Raw genomic sequence first — 12643 nt, forward strand, 5'->3', positions numbered from 1 at the left:
TAGTAAGTGATAAATAAACTTAACTTTAAATATCAATTAAATTTTGCAAATAAATACTTTTATAACTTATCACATTACAATTCAGTATAAAAAAATATATAAATTGCTTGTAATTATATTTAACTTTAACAGGCTATAATATATTTTATAAGTGTCATAAAAGTAGCGTTACCGTTTTGTTTTACTACTTTTTTTTTCTTTTGAGGTTATGTAAACTTCCGTTTGACTACGTAGTGTAAAACATTCAATTTTATTATGATAAAAACTTCTTAACAGATCGAATTCTGCAAACGCAACAAAAAAAAACAATTATTTACTGCAGCATATACAATACGTGATTTGAAATATAAATGTAAACTAAATAAAACTAATAAAGTATATTTATTATTATTTTTACAAATAGTAGTAATGTCCAAATGACAGTTTATGTGTCATTGAATTTCATGAAAGCTAAAGACTGTCAACATAAAACGCATAGTTTCTGGTAGTTGTTGGAAACATTATATTGTATCTTATAATATTGTGGAGTTTTTCAAATGACCGTTGAGTTTGTGAAGGTTGATATGATGTTATTTAAATTATTCAAGTTATGCATGGAAAATATGTGAAGACAACATCACTGAAAGTCCAGACACGAACTAGTTTTTTCAATTTGTTAGGTATACAATTTCATAATTGATTGCTATTTGAAAGGTAATTTATGTTCAGTCAATTATAAAGTATGTGTATATAAATACTTTTTTTTTTCTTAATCAATATCGAAATCAGGATCAGGTCAAGTTGTCAATGAATATTTATTAAAGAGCGCTGAGCAACGAATAAAAACTTGATTGATTGTCGTGCTGATCGAAGCAAAAGCTCGAGCAATTGAAGCATCGAATAATAGCAAACAATGAGTAAATTGAATGATCATCAACACCAAAGTGGATTCAATTCGAATGTTTACCACGCGATCCGATAAGTTCATCCGATATAAAGAATCCGCTGGTATCGCCTCTAGTTTTGACTGACCTTTACCACTCGTAGCCTACATACGGACACATCGCGTTTCCTATAATCCATTCGAAACGCGACTCTCCAATTAATGCTCTCCATTATTTCGTAACGCAACGAACGACAAACCCTTGCACATATCCATCTCTAACGCGAAACCCATGTAAGCGGCCGTTGCGTAACGCGAAACAAGAGATTTCCCTGGTGCAGGTGTTCGGAATTAATATGCAAATTGGCCGAACGAATTCCACTCTCCTCCACTTGGGGATTTCGGTTTCATTGTGTGTGATGGTGAACACCGTTTACTTTCCACAAATGCGGGGCCTCTCCAATGAAACAAGTTACAAAACAACTGTGACAACAGGGGCCGGATAATATTCGTTTCGGAAGCTCCTTTCGAGTGGTTTTCTTCTTGCTTCTCCTCCTGCTCTCGGCCAACTACAGAGCTCTGACCTCGATATTTCCACTCACCTGCATGAGAATATTACTCCGTGCACTTTGATTGTGTGTGTGTGTGCACAGTTACAAGACGAGAACAAGAAATCAAAAGGGGGAATTAGATCGACTTGCATAATTTCCAATTCCTTTTACTCCACGGACGAAGCTTTTCATGGCAAGTTACTAAGGTTCCGGGCAGGTGTTGAAGGTACAGCAGCCGCCCCCAAAACACATGTTAGACATATGCCAATTCGACGTGGCGGAACCGCGTTTCCGGATCAGCAAACGGACATCATCTGCGTGCATTAATCCTCCTCCAATTATACTCATTACATGCTAATATTTTGCGTTCCGCACGCTCGAATGGTTTTTGCACATCGTTATTCATTGGCCTTCGGAAAATTCTAAACGGTTTAACACCAACTGAACTTTCTTATTGTTTGTTTCGATAACGAGATTACTCAATTTATGTATCCTTACAAACTATTTCTGCAGTCTCCACTCCATATTTTCAAGACAATCTAATGACCACATGAATATCACTTTTCTGTATATAATAAACGTCTATATTATATCTTATCTATTTATGAAGATTATTTCTTGCAAAACACATTAATTGCTATAACATTTAGTAAATTCTGTTTTTCCTAATAAAAGTGTGTTATGCTTCAAAGAAGAAAGCAAAAAAGTCATATAGTAAATATAATATGAATACACTTATTGATTGTTTCAATAACAAAAATTAACGTTCAATTCTTTATGTAAGATTTGTTCCTGTAGACAAAGTTTCTAAATTAATAGTAACATGAAAAGTATTAGTTTGCAATATTGAAATTTATTTTCTATTGAAGAAACAAATAATGAGATTTCATAATTTCTATTCTTTCTCGTATAAAAACTACAGGATTTCAAAATGTAATGGTTTATTTAATGAAACATTAGATTATGGACAAATTTTCAATTATAATTGAAGATTTGCTAAATGTTACTGAAATTATTATATTTAATAAATCATAAAACATCTTATTTATGTCGATTACCCAAATAATTATAAGTTCTGAATATTTCAAAGAATTCCCAAAGGTTTAAAGTTTCAAATCATATGTAGCATTCAACTGAAAGAACTCCATTGTTTGTATATTAAATACTTTATATACAGAGTGATGATTACAAATACCCTTTTGCATATGCCATTCATCCTTTAATAGAACGGCGAAGAAATAAAGAAGACGAACTAAGCCTGTGCAAGAAACAAACGTGGGAATCGACGTTCCAAGTAACAAAACTGGGTTTATGAAAAAGGTTAATGTCTGCCGGTTTTCCTTTCTACTCCGTCTAATTACCTTCTTTCTTTTTCCAACTTATTCTTCTAGATTTGCATTCAAACTAAAAGCAACGTTTTACACGTACAATTAAATCGCGTTTCGACACGTTCATGAACCAGAGACTCTCTTGTTTAAATTACTTAAGTTCGCTTTAATCTAATCTTGTTCTCGCAGACGCAATTAACGAGCGAACTACTTTTCGTAACAACAAAAAAATTACTTACGCACAAAACGTTTAAAGTGCGTATTTTTCTGTTACAACAGACGGAGATTTTCATTTGTGTCCTAAATATTTTTCAACGGCCAGCATTTTTTTTTACTATATTTTTTCATATTTACATGTAAATTTGTCACGTACTTTCGTGATGAATGGAATTGTTTTATGTATACGTTTTGCAATATTCAGAGCCTCATATGGAAACGTTTATATATTACTGCAAATAGTAGTTTTCATTCAACTATTTGGATATGAACGAAACTCAAGCAAATATTTACTCATACTTCTTTATTAAGCTTTATTGCAATATTATCTTGTATTACTTTCATAATAATCAAAAAAGTAAAACTTCATTCCGTTTCTTAAATTTCATAAATTACAATAAAAAAAATATGAATTAATTCTAATTAGAAATACATCCTTTATGAATATTAATTACAATGAAAACAAGGTTACTAACTCCGTGAACCGCGGAAAAAAAATATTCGAAAGGTGCGCTTTTGTGCGTGTTCCAGGGTTACAAGGACGTGTTTTATTGTGTCTGAACTGGGGTTAATAACACATGCTAATTGTGACCGAATGAAACTGTTTTAATTAGTCCAGAAAGATGTCAACTGAAACAGGGTGTAAACAAAGAGATTATTATCTGCTCATAGATATTTGCAACATCCGGAGGAAACGTAAAATACTCTCATTAAAATATTTTCATGCATTCAATTGTAAAGCATTAAATTGTTGGTTAAACTTTGTGAATTGTTTCATTCATTGTAAAGTTGGTTGAAATTCTGTAAATTGTTTTCATTCCGACAGCGTTTGATGTTTATGTCGCTTGTTGCCTTGTTCCTTTTAAAGTTATGTTTAAAATCAATCAAAGACAAACATTGAGATGATGCAGTTCCAGGTAGAAGGAACCGAGGGGTCTGGAAAACTAAAATAAACTAGTTGTACGGCACCCCTCCGGCATTTGGAAAAAATCCATTTCAACATGGGGGGCCTCCGAAATGCATTTGGTCTTGCATCCATCACTTTTCCAGATATTAATAATGCATTCATTTATTCATTCATTTATTTTCTACACTTCTAATCTATAGCTGTAGCATTAAGAATTACAACTTCTCATTTTAAATTTATACTAATGGTTAGTAGCATCTGCATTTGTTGAAGGGAGTTACTCATAAATGACCATCGACCACAATCTGTAAAGGTGCGAACACAACGCCTAATTTACAACTTGTGCAAATAATGACAAATCTAAAATAAACTATACGTATAATATGTATATTTGTTAGCTCATTAAATAAAATAAATATATTGTCTCTTACTGTAAATATTTAAAATTTTGCGGAAGTAAAACTAATATTATTTTTATTGTGGTCGGTCACCCACAAACTTTCGTAATATTGTGTTTTCAAATAAAATCCGAACGACATGTGGAGATGAATGCATTCATGAGTTCCGATGTTTATTGTGTTTCGACAATCCGAGGAGAAGAGAGATGTTTGCTTAAAATTTCAATGGCAGAAGGAAAAATATTGCACAACGTTTCTTTATTTGTCGACCGTGACAATAGAAATAATATTATTCGAGTGCATTTTATTTACTTACCTCCGCATTTCTGAGACATAAATAGAATGTAGTTAAGTTACGTCGCAGTCTGATGAAAATAGTTTAAAATTTCTGTAATAACTATAATTTGTTTAGAGGTACTTGTACATTTCACTTGGAAAGTATCATCGTAGATGTATCGCAGACCAATTCGGTAATATAATCCAGTTGTTATGTTTCGGTGAAAACAATTGCAGTTGTACCCGTTACTTGGCAAGTACTGTGTATATATAGTAATATATTCATAGTTACATTGAAACAAATAACTTGGATTGCTCACGCTGTACAATTTTCATTTATATATATATATGAGTTAGTTAGATCTAAACAATAATACATCCTATACAGACTCAAAGTAGAAATTGTGAGTTGTTCGTGGTTTTACCATTAACCACACAAGGCGAGCTGCGGTTAAAGAAAAATGTATACTTGCATAAGTTACTGGCGTCTTGATAAATTTCCTTGGCGTAAATCAAAATCGGAACCGCGGATAATGATCTTGGAACAGCGTCTTTATGGGCTTTGCCCATTCAGCTTGGGCGTGAAGGAGATGATATGATGGTCAGGAGGGACGAGAAAAGGTGGAGATGCAGTTACTACGATGACCGTTGTGTGGGTCGAATTATTAAACGAATTCCTACTTGTTGTGGCTTGTATTCAAGCGCCTAATTAGTAATTAAAGCTGGCCGTGAGATAGAGAAGTAGAGGAACGAGTATGTACACAAGTAGATACAAGAGAGAAACGAGATCACAGAAATCAACGCCCACGGAACGGTTTGTAAACACGGCATGTTTACGAACCTTTTTTTTCTAAAGTGGTAAAGGTCTCTTAAGGGTTTTGTGAAACTAAGGGACGCGATCGATATTTAACAGCACCACCTGAAATCAACGCAACAATAACTCAAGTATACCTTATCATATATTTTATTTGGTATTGACTACATTGTTGTTTATGCGACGGCAGTTAAATCGTCAGTTTTAGGAGGATGTTTGGACTTCGTGCCAGACGCGTCCATACGGCGTGAACCGAAATGTTGTTATGACAAGATTAGTTTTGCCAAGTCTTCAATTTCCTTCGGTTAAAAAATAATAATAATAATAAGAGAATTAATTATTGGTGTTGTATTATTTATATTGGAGTAAAGGCGTGAAGTTAAACAGCGAACAAGGAAAAAAAAACTATTCCACGATATTTTGTTTACAACATCAACGTCCATCATAAATCCATTTTAATCGCTAAGGAAATTCATGAAGTGTTTATTAATAACTGCAATAATCCGATAGCATAAATCAAAAGGCTGTCTCTTCTCTGGGATCGTTGGATGCGCGTGTTTCGGTTATATACAGAGAGTGAGAGGTCATGAAAAAAAGAACCTAATTCATTTCAGCAATGGATTTTAGAAAGTATTTAATTTGATTTAATGGTTTCGTGCGATGATTGTGAGTCTCGTACCTTTTGTGTTGTGCGCCAAAAATCGGTGTCGGCCCGAAGCGCGGATACTTGACAATAAGTTTTATTGCCGCATTGTGTTTATTGAATACACGTTTTTTTTTTTTCTTTTTTTTGGTATTTATTTTTTGGGCCTGGTTCCGGTCTGATTGCCTTTGCTGTGGGTGGGTTTGGTTCTTCCTTTCTTTCTGCTTCTCGTCGAGGTTCTCACGTTATTTTTACAGCATGTTTCACGCAACCTCTTTTTTTTTCTACCTCTCTTTGTTTCTTGCCTGCACTTACAATCCCATCATCATCATCATTGAATCTTTGGATATGCACTTTAGAAGACGTACTTCTTATTTAAGATTTTAAACTCAAAGGACTTCTTAAGCTGTGGATGAATGAAATCTAGTAGTGCTTTCTTCGGACAAGCCGATGTGTGTTTACAACCATGATTGATAAGCGTTTTGAATGATCGACAAGGTCGACTAATTTATTCTTCGATTTATAAATAAGCTGATGTATTGTAACTTTATAATATTGTACGAGCGTCTCCGTCTGATAAGATAAATTGGAGCCGGAGAGGCGGCATCGTCCGAACCCGACATTAGGTAGTGTTTGAGATTCATGTGGTGCTGAAACAAACCGTGTTTATACACTTGCCAAGGGAATCCAGGATGAGAACAAAAAAAAAGAATAAGCACACACTCGACTGTAAACAAACCGAGTTTACCAAACGCCTTTATCTTATCATCCGTCTCCAAGTTTTATAGCGCATTAGAAATTTAGTAAGGCTACTCTCACCTTTCAAATAAAAAGACACCGTAACTAAGGTTTATACAATAATGTACTTTAGAGAAAAACCGGTTTTCAATTTCCAGTATTTCCAAGAAATATTAAGGTTTTAATACAACAACGACATTTTTTCAGTTTATTTAATATTTATAAAAATATGACAAAATATAAGAAGCAAAAAACAAGATATTTTGTATGTAATGAATATGAATATATCATCCCTATCATTATTATTTTGTTGCAGGCAAAGTTCAATGAACCATAGACTTTACAACGAGAACAGAATTAATTCAATTTAATATTAAATAATAAATTACACAATTTTATTGTCGTCCCGACGTTTATGCCTTCAGTTGCAAGAAAGTCGCAGTCAACGCGCGCGCATTTTATTTTATGCAACTCCACCAAAAACTAATCATTACTTCAAAAGAACTTGAATCATCCAGACGCAATTAAAATTTAATTACCTTTTTATTTTCGATCAATCCACCATAAATGAATATTTTCTAACTGCGAATGCGGAACTTTGATGAATTACGATTGTTTTTATATATATTTATTTAAACCGCTAGACGAGAAATTAAAATAAACGTTATTTTTTCCAAATGCTAATGCTTCCATTGTTAATATTTTCCAAACGCAGAAGAAACAAATAATATATATAAAAAAAAATCACCGCGCGTTTCATATGCAGATTCGTTCCCATAAAAAAGTTTATTTTTAACTGATATTCCTGAAGTTTTTAATGGCCTCACTAAATCACACTGAAAGCTACTAACTTTTATTTCCGCTCCGATACGTTATTATACCTGTAACTGTATACTATATATATTTTATTTATAAGATTATCTAACTTGTATCAGTATTCAGAGCCTTGCGCATTTTGCATGCGACATGGATCGATTTATAATTCTCCTTCGACTTTGTTTTGTATTAAGATGAAGAAATATCCCTTTTGTGAGAAGAGTGTCGAAACTTTCTCCTCGGGAATAAAATGGGAAGACAATGAGAAAGGAGGTAATGCACCGTGTGAAGCTTATCCGAATCTCGATGATTATTGACTCTGGCGCAACCGTTGATAGATAGTGAAGATACCATTTCCCATTGATATTTTCATTATTTTCGTTTGCTCTTCTAAGAAGTGGATTTGTCGGTATTGTATTGCGCGTTTAAATTTAGATGTATGACTTAATGCCGAAGAAGGACGTTGACCCGAATAAGAAAGTTTTCGAGTGAAACAAAAAAAATCGCGTTTCCAGGGAAATGACCAAATGGCTTCTTCGATTATCCTTCTTCAGCTCTCGGTGGTAGGAACATCTGTCATAGAAAGTGACAAATGGTTAGCAGCGTGTAAAAACTGTGTTTATTCTGGCGAGTGCTCACGGGCCAAGAGAAAATTCTGATAACAACTGAACAAATAAGCTAATCTGTTGCACTAAATACATACCTGAAATATGCCTGCCTCGGGCTTTGTTGATTGATTAATCGATCTTTCAAATATTCGGAGTATTTTCATTCGATTATTACAACGTGAGTCTGCACAAAATTATATAATCATCTACAAGTATGACCTTTAAAAAAAATCGATGAAATATTTAATTGTATGAATAGCAATAGTTTTGTTGTTACATCAATTCATTGCTATTTATTGTTGATTTGTTTTAACCATCTACTTTAGTTATAACAAAGAGTATTACATCATTTTCGAATATATTTTACAAAATATTTAAAATAGACATAAAAATTAATCAATGATTATCATATAACAGTAATTTATGCTAATAATTTTTTCGATCACAAATTTGAAAAAACAGTAATCAATGATTTATAACGTTTTTGATAATCAACTCACAGTTAAGAAAAACGTAAATGTAAATAGTAGATTGCAACACAAAAATAAACATTAATCTTTGATTAACTGCAATTTGTACTATTTGATAATAAATCAATGTTGTTTTGTATAAATTTAATAAATAATTTAACCAACTTAAACATCAAAATATTTTATTACATTAATTATTATAGTAAATATTTTAAAGTCAACGTTAAAGTGATAATTAACACTTAATTGTTAATATATCAATGCTCATTTTGTATTTAAAGGGTCAATTAAATTGTTTTTCTTTGTTTTAACTTGATCTTCAAATATAAATGTAACATAATATTCAATAATTAATTTAAATCATAATTTTTAATTGCCAATTAGATTTTAACGTCTGCGTCAAAATTAAACTTGAAGTTAAAAAACATGAGCATTCTGAAACGTCAAGTCAAAAAAATACACATACAACCTACATAAGCTAAATTTGATTAGATCTAATCTTCTTACGCAACACAATCCTTGAACGTAAATTAGTGTCAAAACCGCTCGAATTACTTACGCAAAGAAACAAGAATTCTTCATCGTAAAATCCATTTTCTGCTGATTATGCAATTGCTTTTGTTTCTTCCCTATATGAAAAAAAAATAAGAGCAGCCACCGCAGCGACGCCAATTGCTTCCTGCAACAATTTTCGAAGCCAGACGTTAATAATTAAGTCCGATAAATAAATTCCATCTGGCGCCGAAAATAATCACTTCCTTCTGCGAAACGTCGAAAGAAAAAAAAAGAAATAAAACAAGAGACTGTTGTATACAGTTACAAAACGCCGCTGAACGTGAACTTCGAACGCTCGGTGTTATATAGCAATAATAATAATAATTCTGACCTTGATCCGATAACCTTCGCGTGTTACAATTTGCGAACGATGGTGGTATTTTTGTTTCGCTTTATTGTTACTATTGTTGTTTATTTGTTGTTGTTGCTTTTGTTGTTAATTTTTTTTTTGGGAGTGTGTTGTGCCCCGTGGAGGGAAGCGGAATCTGAATCAATTGCGAACAATGCGATGCGAACCTTTCACGAACGTGTTCAACCTTCGGTTCTCCCTTTTGTCCAATCAATTTCTCTTCATTTCCAATCCCGGGATTTACACGTAAGCTCGGTTATAAACATACCGGAGGAGCGTTTCATGATATGCCAGGGCCCGCGGTGACGCAATCGGATTAATTAAGCGTTGCAAAATTGTAAATGAATATATTCGAAAATAAAAGAAAACGCGATGAAATATTATGTTGGATTCGTTCGAACGGGAAACCGCTTCGACGCTCATTAGACTCGCAATTACTGTAATTGAACCCTGGTTTCAAGTGTCCTTTTATTTTCGATAACGTTATTTGATTATTTATTTATTCCTTTCTCTTTTTTTTTTTATTGCAGATCTGGCTGCGATCAGGATGCTGTTGGACGTGGAGACTGGATCCGCGACGTGCCCAAGCTGTGGCATGCCCTTCGATAAGGGCAAGAAACGTCGTCTGATCGACAACTGCGGCCACGAGAGGTGCTATTCCTGCATGTTCACAAGCGAGGTCTGCCCTACGTGCAATCCTGAAGCCGCATCAAAGGACGTCGTCGACTATGCTAATGGTAAGAGACAGACACCTCATTCATCCATCCGTACACATCCTTATTAAGCGAAATGCAAATCTTCGCCATCCTAAGAGGCGAGGGAAAGGATAGAAAAACGAAAGGAGAAGACACGAAACAAAAGACATGATTCCGAAAGCTAATCTATTATGGGCTTTATGCCTTATTATTTATTACCTTTGTGTTCGAGGATTATAGAGGAAGCAATAACTGCCATGTTCGATATTGCAGCGGAGATCTTCAAGCGCGGTTTATCCTCCGCAACAACCACGACAATCCGTATTTATCACGGGGTCGTTGAGCCGTTTTTATTGCATAAGACGATAATGGATTTAAAAATAGTTTCGCCTTACATTTGTATGTATGCCTTCAATACAAAACGATTATTATATAAATCGCCAACTCGATATCAAATATCAACGTTAATTTTATCTCAACTACTTAAATAACTTGTTCATATATTTTCAAAACAATCCATGATAACCATAGTCTTTATTGAATTTGACAATTTTCTTCTGTTTATTGTGCAGTGAAATATATTACATATTAAAACTATTAGTTTTAACATTTTATAACTTTAACAGGTGCAGTGCTTAGACAGGATGACATATTTTAACAGTAAATCCACATTTACATAGGTTACATGACGATTTAACTTACGTAATTACCATATCTAATGTTATGCTTTTAAGGTTGGCGACCTTCATTTGCGTTGCATGACCTGCAAATGTGTAATATCAACCATAATAACATGAGATTATTATTTGCCAAATATGTTTATAAACATTTATTTATTTACTATTATGCAAAGTATAAAAGCAAAAATCAATAATTCATACATTTAATATAAATCAATTAATAATAACGTATATAGCACGTTTTATTAGTTTAACATTTACAGTATATTTTACCAAGTTTCATTCAAACTAAATAATGACTTAATTTGTACGAAACGTAAATTTTAATTTGTCTTTAATTGCATTAAACTAACATTAAACGAAATAACGTAAATATTTTGCAATGTTTTATAATAATTATAAAATTAAAAGTTTATGTGTAATTTGTAAATTAATTACTATTACAAAAGACAAACAATTTCACAAATCTCTTAAAAAATAACCTTTGGTTAATTGTCTAACCTTTGTCAAAATGAAATTACACAAATTATAATCATACGGAACGAAATTGTGTAGTATGTTTCTTTATATTTTACTCAGTTCTACGTTAATTTACAATAAACAAATCTATAAAATAAATTTACGAGCATTATTATTGTCATTTCCTTCTGGTAATAAAGTTTTTAAAACTTACGAAACAAATGGAAATTGGAATTTTAATGACCGTAACCAAGCAAATATTTAATCTTTATATTAGATAATTATGAATTATATAATTTATTTCAATTTAGATAAATTGTACGGAATAAACTTTTATATTTTTTATGACTTAATATAAATTAGATTAAAAGATAAAATGCAAATAGTATGCAGCGAATGGTCAAGAATGTTTGAGCATCGAATCAAGATAAAAAAATTAAAATAAACGAGTCCAAGAGATAAATTGAAGTGGAACAATAACGTCGAGTTTCGTAAATATATTTTCAAGCTTTCTTTCGCATTTGAATAAATTCCGTCCTATTTTCGTGAGAGCAACTTGAAACAATTCCAAATGCACGTCCAATTACTTGAAATATACAAAATTTCCCAGTTGCATTTACTATTCGCTTCGTATCATAATTCGTAGATGCTTTACCTCGTTATCCAACTGATTAAGAAACAAAAAAAAACTTGAATGAAGCCAACAGTAGTTTTCCCCGATTTCGCTCCATTCATTAAACAGTGTGTACGTGGCAAAGTCCGGTACTTTTCGAAGCGCAAATATTGGACATGCATGGATTCGTAAACATACGGATTTGAGTTTTCAATTAAGACAGAAGTGTTATATCCATGGACGCGACTGTGGATTGATGGTGACGTAAACTTAACCCAGAAACGCGGTAAATGAATGAAGGCTTCGGGTGTCATCATCGCATTCCGCGCGGATAAGGCGCCATTTGCGCAAATTGTTTTTAATAATGCGTAGACGTGTCCGGTTCAAGTGGGCATACGATTTATATACGATGAGCGTGGACTGCTCATAACTTTCAGTTAATTAGAACCGAGTTCTAGGAATGAACGCCATGATAGAAGACCAAGAAAGCGAGAGCGAAAAGAGGAGCCATAAAAAGATGAAATGGGGTGTCCCAATATATATATAAACTACACAGCACTAAGGTTGCTGTTATCTCATTTATCGCTGAAGAGATTTTTATGCCTCCATTATTCAGCTGCCTAACAATGCGAAGATAAAATTGAATTAATTATCTTACATCCTTG

At 33.0% G+C, this 12643-nt stretch overlaps 1 protein-coding gene across 3 annotated transcripts in view; it reads left to right on the plus strand.

Annotated features, from left to right (window-relative positions):
* Positions 1 to 12643, plus strand: part of LOC108567573 (protein TANC2) — a 60246-nt gene that overhangs the window by 38411 nt on the left and 9192 nt on the right. For all 3 annotated transcript variants that reach the window (XM_017928120.1, XM_017928119.1, XM_017928121.1), the window contains exon 2: positions 10062 to 10268. In XM_017928120.1, coding sequence (XP_017783609.1) covers positions 10062 to 10268 — 207 coding nt within the window. The remainder of the gene's footprint in view (positions 1 to 10061; positions 10269 to 12643) is intronic.

This window comes from Nicrophorus vespilloides, unplaced genomic scaffold (genome assembly GCF_001412225.1).
Source record: "Nicrophorus vespilloides isolate i.1.1-1 unplaced genomic scaffold, Nicve_v1.0, whole genome shotgun sequence".
NCBI lineage: Eukaryota > Metazoa > Arthropoda > Insecta > Coleoptera > Silphidae > Nicrophorus > Nicrophorus vespilloides.